Source organism: Limulus polyphemus, unplaced genomic scaffold (assembly GCF_000517525.1).
Source record: "Limulus polyphemus unplaced genomic scaffold, Limulus_polyphemus-2.1.2 Scaffold2192, whole genome shotgun sequence".
Lineage (NCBI taxonomy): Eukaryota > Metazoa > Arthropoda > Merostomata > Xiphosura > Limulidae > Limulus > Limulus polyphemus.
Genome location: NW_013667802.1, coordinates 138996 through 148592, shown reverse-complemented (window position 1 = coordinate 148592; position 9597 = coordinate 138996). Strand labels below are relative to the sequence as shown.

The following is a 9597-nucleotide window of genomic DNA, read 5'->3' as shown; positions in this document are numbered from 1 at the left end:
TAACATGCAAAAAGTAGACAAATTCACTTACTTCTCAAAATTTTCCTGGCTCTCTAACTATGCAAGAGCCATTCAAATTCAACCAAGCTAGTCGTTAACTTTCCCATGGGAACGAATCTTGTACTGTGAGTGAACTTGATGATATTCTGTTCAGAATACAATGTTTTACAATACGTCACTTGATAGATAAAAATCTTGCCTTTCTACTGGTTATAGGTAATATATAATGAAACATAAGAGAGAATTATTAACAAATTGTGGGCAGGTGGGATCTGATTTTCTATTCGATAGCTCTGTAACCAAACAAAATTGAAGGCTATAACAACTTGGGTTTGTTTGAGCAATAACAATTTTATAGAGAGCATTTTACATTTAATTTCCTACTTTTTTGGCTGGATGGATAAAATTGAGATTATGACATGCTACGACAAAATGTGTCATGTAGGTCACACTAGTGAAAATTCAGGATTTTTTAAAATATTGCCATGTGGAATTAAGAACTTAAAACTTGTATACCATTAAAATATGGATTATTAGCTGAGATTTGATGCTATTTTAACATAAACAAAAAGTAGTTTAATAAAATTTAGAATGTAAACACAAAAACCTTGTGTCATGTGCAGTAAAGGGTACTTGGGGTTATAGGGTTAAACCAGAATTCTGTTATTTGCTATATTTAATTTTTTGGTCTTATCACTTTACTAGTTAAGCAAGTCAACATTTTAAAATACACGTTATTACTGTTTTCCTTTTCCCTGCCTCATTATATATAAAGTGAAAAGGTTATTTAAGCATCTTATTGTCTGGAGTCTAGACGTACCTTTATTCAACTACAATTATATTATTGAAGATATAGAAAGCCAACGAAGAGAATTCGCATAGCTAATTGGTCATACGACAATACATTTGCAGTTTAATTAGTTCTTTTAAAGGCTTCTTTTGAAATAAAGGACTTAAAACTTAATTAACATAAAACTTCAAATCATAAGTAATAATGTTAATTTCATTCAGATACATTGATATTAAAAGAGTTTGAATCTAACACAATGACTTGCACAGAAAATGGTTTAAAGAGGTACCCATCACAAAGGGGTTAACAGCATGATTTTAACAGTTGTTTCATACTGTTAGTATGTCCTGTAACTGTTCCATTACTCTTCTAGGTGAACAACAATTCCTGATGGAGGCTTGTAGCTGAAGTAAAGGGTTGAACAAAATACAGTTTTTTAATCAGTAATTTTAGATTGCTTTAAACTAAAATATGAGCTTAATATTCTAATCGGTACTCGGAAATTAAAAAACCTCCTGAAAAATATACTTTAATTCAGCAATCTATATATGGATTAATAAGCAGTTTTGAAGCAGCCAGTTTCATGTTTGAAATACTGCTTCAGTGTTAATACGTTACTGGATTAATAGGTGCTTGGATATTTTTAAAACTACTGGATGAATACTTTTACGTCTTGGCTATCTAATGGTTGAAATAGCCTTATTCAAGTATAGAAAGGTATAGACATAGTCCTATTGCTATCAAGATAATGTTTAAACAATCTGTGAGCCTTTCATAGTTCTGTCTATACTGCCTCTTGAAGTATGACATCAAACTGACAAACAAATTTGGCAGAAAAGTTAACATTTTCTTAACTTGAAAATGTATTTCTAATAATACTACTTCTCATGCTACAGCTATTACTTGACTTCTTCCTTCACCCATCCAAGCAATGGTCTGATTTTTTCTTGCTTCCTCCAATCTTTTATACCACACTTAATTGTCCTTGGCGATATAAGTCTTGTGATACTCTCCACCTATGTCAATGCTCCCTCTATAGTGGTACTGTATACAAGCACCTCATCAGATAATTTTATCACTTTTGCAAGACTGACTCAATCCTAGTCTCTAACACCAGCTCTTAGTGGGGAGGAAAGGTGGGAAAGTGTGAGAGGGGGTTAGTATTATTGGAAATACATTTTCAATTTAAGAAAATGTGAACTTCCAAAACATATTTACCTCTACTCACACTACTGCTAGAACCTCAAATTGATAAGGTGGTGGGGCCAGTGAGGGTATTACCTATATAGAAAGCAGATCATGAGTGTGCCAACAGACAATTGGCACCCTAGTGGGGAAACCACACTACATCTAGAACAAGTATGCTCTTCACCAAGAACTTAATTTATGTACTGTGGGTGGAATTTTACGATATCTGATCACTATTGGTTAGGCCCCAAACAGCCGAGATTCTAGTGCTTGGGGTTGGAATTATAGGGCCATGGTCCCTATATCCAATGTTGGTGACAAAGGCATTTGGACTGCAAAATATATAAATGTATACTTATGAGTGGATCCCAACCTGTAGCCATAGAGTGATATATTCTGAGCCACTGGAATCACAACGAGAATATAAGCAACATCGAAATGGACAAACCTTCTCCTCAACCTGAAGAAGTCCAAAAGGCAACACCCCAGGCACAGAATGACAGGATCTTGTATCCCTTACTCAACCTGAGGAAACAGAACTCATCCTCACTCGCTAACCATGTGGGCAAGTTAAATTCCACTTGCCCCCAGAATCATGGGGAGGATGTGGAACAAACTGCTCAACCAAGGACCCAGGATGGGAACACTCAGGGTCAGAATTACAAAAAGACAGTGGGCCCTCTTCCATAAACAATGTATTGAACAAATATTGATCAAAAAGAAGGACCATGCTCAACCCAACCAGATAGCTGAGTGTCACATCTGAACCAGGATTATGAGTAATCTCCAGTGTAGGCTAGTGCCTTTCCTACCACCATCTGGGAGAAAAACATCCAGGAACAAGGGTAAGAGGGCTCGCAATTTTGACCTCTTCTCCAAGAACTGGAATGGTCGTTTGGGACCAAGTGACTTAAGGAAGCCCAAGAGTACTGGGGACTCAAAGAATTTTTGTTATGAGTATTGAACAATAGTCAATAAGACTGCCTTATACAGGGTAATTGTGGAAGATCCAAAACCCTAGCCAAAGAGTCAGGTCAAAAAACGAGTTATGGTTGGCACTTCTGGTCGAAGTGGGTTCAACATCCTTTCAATACACCATTGCTGATGTGTGTTCCATTTTTATAGATAAATGTCCATAGTGAGACTAAGCAAAGACTGAGACAGATACATGGCAACCTTAGAAATTAAACTCCAATGCCATGTGAAGAACTGCGTAATCTCCATGCCTGAATGATTTCGAAAGGTTGACCTTTCTTCTTCAGGGTTAAATTGCTGAATAGATTGGTGTTCAATGTCAGACTATGGCTGCCTCTACAGAAATGGCCAAAGAGGAAGTTGAAGAAGTGGGCACTCTTGAAGGTACTGCAGAAGCCGAAACCACGGTGTAGCTGCTAATCCAGTGCTATCAACAGGACCCGACAATGGGTTGGAACAAATCATATTTCGTATCTTGGGTAACATATGAATTGGAGGAAAGGCCTAGAGTTGTAATCCTGTTCCATCCTAATGGAATGCATCCATTGCCAAAGCCCAAAGATGAGGTACTGGAGACCAAATTGCCAGTAATTGGGTGTTCCCAAGAGTGGCCAAACTGCCAATCATCTGTTTTTCAAAATGAAAGCCAATCCAACAGAAAACCTTGGGATGTAGCATCTATTCTGTTGGAAGAATCTGCTTGGGTTGAGACAATTGATATGCTATCTCCTGTGGAACATGGCAAGCTAGTAGGGTGACATTATAGAAGTGGTCCCGATAAAGGAGATCCATGGTTCAAAAACAAGGAGCCCTGGATATGCACTCCAACCCTGAAGTGAGGCATTCATGAAGAGATGGATCTCTGGATGAAGTGACAGCAGAGGAATCCATATTTTAGTAATGTCCTGATCTAACAACCCCTTGAGATTGAAGAATGATCCTGAATAAGGAAACTGGGGAATCCAATGAATCAGTGTTTATGATCCCTTGGTTGCATAATGAAAATTGAAAGGATCTCTTATGTATTTATCCCAAAGGCATAAGGGATTTGAGTGATGCTCACATTCCCAAGAGAGAAAGAATCATCTGTGCAAAGGAAGAAGGAGAGGTGAGTAAGAATTGGGCTTCCTGTTCCATAGCATGGAGCTGGATGGGAGTCAACCGAGTCCGACTGAGAAACATGATGAAAAATAACCAGAATGAGGACCTACTGAGTTGGGGCAAGAACAGATGTCTCAGCTCTGAGAATGAAGCCTGCCTTGGTTGTTTCTAAAAGTTGAATCTGGGTGTGACGTTCCAACAATTGAGATGGTGCTAGTATTAACCACTCATCCATGAAATGGTGTGTGCACAGGGCTATGGTATGGAGGTGACGAGAAAATGCTCATACGATTCGTCAGAACTCATGTGGTGCCAATGCTAGTCCAAAGGTAAAAACCCTGAACTGCAGTACTTGACCCCTGTGCACTAAAAACGCTGATAGCAGTGGGAGTCTACCACTATGGCAATGTGCAGGTAGGAGCTGACTACATCAAACTTACACATCCACAATCCTAATAAAAAAGAAAGGAGCCAACTCAGTGGGAGGAATTAGTCACTTGTGAGCTTTGGAGAATCTAGGAACTGATATGGATGAGAAAAATTGATGACTGGATACCAATCTCCTGTATTTTTGGGCTCAACAAACCAATGCGAATAAAACCTCAGAATAACTGGCACGACTCTCTTTCTCTACCCCAGAGCAATCAAACTCTAATAAGCCTAGAACTAAGTTCCGAAATCTGGGAGATAGAAACCCTTAAGGTTGAGTGGATAATGGCGGTGAAGATGTGAACTGACTAATCCTGACTCAAGGACATGTAGTGCCCATGGATTCGTGGTTAAGGTTTACCATGTGCCCTGAAATTCTTGGAGCTGAGCTCTCACAGACCCTGAAGGCATACAATAATCACCAACACAGCTGGTGATGTTCTGGCTGAGAAGCAGAACCCTTGGATATGGACAGAATCTATTTTTGGTACCAATGGACCAGGGGGTTGATGTCAGAGGTCATAACTCTCAATTAGGAGTGGAACTATGAGCCCCAGTAGGGGGAAAGTCAAGCCACCAGTGACAACAAGGATGAATGTAGAAGCTGACAACTGAACCAATGTGCATGCTAACCTTGGGTCTAGTCCTTCATCCATGGATTTGGTGATCCTGAGAGTCTTCCAACAAAGTTTAGTTTTAGGAAAACACGTTGAACTTTACAGTTGTAAGTCTGTAGAGTTACTGCTGTCCCACCAGAAGGCATTGATCTACTCAGGTTAACTATGAAGTCGACTCTAGAATTCCTACTTTCTAGGAGATGTATTCTTTGAGAGTCAGAATATGCATCCATCTGACTGTGGTAGTCTAAATAACTTTGTTCTGACAATTGTGCCAGATAAGGCATAGCTGTCCCTTCACATAAATCTCCCTGCATGAATCACATTGTGTGGGGAGAGAAGAAAAAAGTAAGTATTTGCTCTCAAACCTTTCAGTTATCAAGTAAGGAGCAAGCTCAAAAGCAACTGGGGAAAAAACCCAAAACATCACACATTCGAGGGACTAATTGATGAAAAAAACGAGCCTGATGCAGCTTATCCCAAAGTGGCCTATTGAGAAGCCATAAAAAAGAAAGCACAGGAAAAACAAATCTAAATTCACAACAGAGAGACTTCAGAGACCCCAGGGGGTACATTACCAAACCAATTATTTGTCTCCATCTCAATGAGCTCATTGAGAGTATAAAGCTGACAAAGTAAGAATTAAATTTTATAAATTTGTGATTGTGGTTTTAATTCTTGTTTCAGTACTTTTTGTAGTGAGATCCCTATTTCATTTTCAAATGCATAATATTTTAATCTTCTTGTTTGTTTACTTTTTATGTTACACCTATATACTTTATCTTTAGAAACTGTCGTGTGTCTATCCATCGATATATGTAGTGCCATCCATTAAGTTGATAAGATATACAAGTACATGCATAATTTGTTTACTATTTATGATATACCTGTGTATATATATATGTGGATTTTTATTGGAAGGGTAAAAATGAAAAACCGCCATCGAACCAAGTACTGTGGAGGAAAATTGGACCAAATGGCTTAGTTATTTTTGCTCTATGCTTTATGATGTGATCAGTCAGTCAGCCAAAATAGTAATTGTTTTAGAACTTTTAAAAAATTGTAGTGAGCAACTTACACCTTTTTGTCACTGTAAATCCAGGTACAACATTATTTTTGTTATGTCTATGTATTCCAGTAGGTTTTAAAAAGCATTTTTTTTCCACCATTTTTTTCCTTGTCAATCCCTACTATTAAGTACTACCAAACTTAATGATAAGCCCAGTACATGTCTAAGGTATATAGTTATCCTAATAAAATATATATACATCAGCTCTTGCACATACTACATCATAAATACATGCTATTTCTTTTCAAATAAACAGGTGTATTTGTAAAAGTATGAGACAATATACCTTATTATTCTAACTCATATTAATTTGAAATTTTTTTCCCTACTAATGTTAATTTCATCTAAGTTTTTATTTTTATAGTGAGTAAATGACTAGCTCTGACAATGCATCACAACATATTTCTATATACCTAAAATATAACGAACAGTATTAACATACTTGAGAACATTCATCAATGACCACTAGCTGAAAATGAGAAGAAGGAAGGTGCTTCAGTGGGCTTTCATATGAAGCACTTGTCAGTGTAGACAATACTACATCTGCCTGTTTCAAGAGGTTTATCACTGCTTGCTTCTCTCGGAGTTTCAGCTCTTGTTGTAGGATTTTGCTCTCCTTTCTTAAATTCTGTCTTTCTGTTTTACATTTTGTCTTCTTAATTTTCATCTAAATTAGTAACCAAACAATATTTTAAGATTTCTAAACACTACAAAACATACAGAGTGAAACCATTTTCTATAGATCAGTATGACCTAGTGATTTAGATGCATCTAAAAATTAATTACTCAAAACGTAGAAACTCAAATTCAACCATCAGAAAAATTATTCTAAGTTTACATTATAGCATCAAAAGGTCAGACACACTAAATAAAAAAAAAATGGCTGACACACATCACAGAAATTTCAACCAGTTAATGCTTTAAGAGTGAAGTGGGTCAACTTGACAAATTTTGGAAATGTGAATTTATTAAGTGTCTCTCCACAAAATATGGCATAGTTTTAGTAAACTTTACAAGTCTGATGTACACAAAAACTGCATTTTTTTAATAAAGTATTCTTATTAAAGGTTTGTTTGAGTCAGTCTGAGTTAAAGATGATTTTCATGCTTCAAATAAAAATATCTTCAAGCTTTCATATTTCATTTGCATAACCTCCATTTCCTTGTAAATGAATATCAAAAGTTTGTTTTATAAAACTTTATATTTTATCTCTTATCTTATCAACCCTAACACAAACTATAGAGAAATCATCAATATACAATGAACTGATATGTTGAAAAACATCAAATAAAATAAAAAATACATTTTTTCTCTGCACTGACTATAGTAACGATCAGAAAGTTCCAAATTACTTACCTAAACAGTTTCAACTTTTTTTAACATTTTATTACTGTTTTTGTTTAATTTTATAATTTTTATCACTGTACTTCGTACCACTGGAGCATTAAGTGAATTGCAGCAAGAGCCCATTAGTTGTATCCTGTAGAACTAGTGCAAATAACACATGATCTAGGGTAATATTTTTTCTAGTACTTGAGCTAATGTAATTTAATTTTGGAAATAAAGTTAGAAAAACTATTTTTAGTCTCCTGATAATAAAAAATATTTTTATTTCAGCTAAAATTTTTTTATTACTATCTGGAGAATAAAGACCACAATGTATAAATTCCCCCATTATGCACTAAAAGTTCTGAAAAATAACAAAATAGTGTCATTTCAGATGTTTTGTTTTAATGAAGCTTTGTTAAACTAAGCTGAGAAGTTTATATTTTTTCCATTTTATTTACTTTCCCTACAAAAATAAAAGAGTAAATACAATATTTGACATTCTCCATAAGCTTGATCAGTCCCAGAAATTTGGGTATCAAATTTGTGTAGCTTTCAAATATGCATTTTAGAAAACAAAACAAAAACTAAGCACCAGAATATAACATCCCAAAGCTACAAGGTTAAAAATTCTATTACAAACATTTGTGAAATATACAATTGTCTTTGATTTCCTCAATTTGGTAATTATGGAGTTTCCTCAAATACCAATGGTTTCAAGTATTAATTCTATTACTGTTTAGAGCACCAAATCTTGTCTACACAAACTAAACAATTCTTATGATTAAAGGATAACAAAAAGTGAATGCAGAACTGTAAGATGTATGTACAGGAGAACTTTATCTTTCTTTTGGTTATATAAATGTCCAACAACTTTTCTAAAAGTTGAAAGAGAAGGGGTGGGGTGTTTCTTTGGTAGGTTTGACAAATTCATTGTTATCTTACAAACAAAGAAAGTGGAAGGATCAAATTTTCGATTCTTGCTTGTAATTATGCATGGTTTATGGTTCTAATTGGTTGAAACTGCAGCAGCCTATTTTAGAAGTTAGAAAATTCTGAAGTAGAGAAATCAGAGCTCAGCTGCATCACATGACACAGAAAATGAAATTTGACATTTTTTAACATATTTCATTTTAAAATTATTAAGCAATTAAAATTTAAGTAATATAAACATTTGCATTATAGACCATGTTTTCACAAGTTTATTGATATACATTGATAATAAATTTGTTTAATTAACTTTTGAACATAACACTAAAACATTCAGGATGTGCACTTGGACTTAGTCATATGAAAAAGAGCTAGGATACAAGATTTCCATTTCCTAAATTTTCCACAGAAATGTATCTTTACATGGAGGAGAATAGAAATGTAAATCTATACAGCCCTGTAAAGCAAGTAGTAATGTTGCATAAGGTGACTTATTAATAGTTAAGAAGTACTGTATAACCCTCATCTTAATTTTCTTTAGCAAAATTTAAACATTAAATATGCTTTTATTATTGCATTTCATTGGTTTTCATACACTGAAAAAACAAAATTCTTTCTGAATATACTGAGCATTAACCTTTTGTATACAGGGTAGCATAACGTGTGTATGTCGTTACGTTAATACAGTTACATTCAAAATTTAATTAAACAGCTTTATTATCAATGTACATCAATACATTTAACATTAAACCATAGGTTAAATTCAATCTGTAATATCATATACATTTTAATTCTTTATTTGAAAAAAGAAATATTTAGTTAAACTCTCAGTCTCCATTTCTCTGTATTACAAGACACTTTTTCACTTTAAAATGTCCATTTTAGATTCTCTTTCTACTCTTACATGTTCTACTGAGTTTACCACAAATTAAAATTACATATAAAAAAGTACAAACATTCAACATTTAAAAATATTTTTCTGTATAAAGTTAAAAGTAAAATATACAAATACAAATTTTATAAAATTTATATGACAGACTTTTAATATTTACTAAAAGCTTGCCAATTTTCTTGAAAATACATTTAGTAAATTCAGAGTTATAATATATATATATATATATATATATATATATATATATACTACTATGTTACGTGTACGTACGGTAACGTAA

The 9597-nt window shown here is 34.5% G+C and overlaps 1 protein-coding gene across 10 annotated transcripts in view; it reads right to left on the bottom strand.

Annotated features, from left to right (window-relative positions):
• Nucleotides 1-9597, bottom strand: part of LOC106466223 (DNA-binding protein SMUBP-2-like) — a 102245-nt gene that overhangs the window by 33696 nt on the left and 58952 nt on the right. For all 10 annotated transcript variants that reach the window (XM_022394190.1, XM_022394192.1, XM_022394187.1 and 7 more), the window contains exon 8: nucleotides 6612-6836. In XM_022394190.1, coding sequence (XP_022249898.1) covers nucleotides 6612-6836 — 225 coding nt within the window. The remainder of the gene's footprint in view (nucleotides 1-6611; nucleotides 6837-9597) is intronic.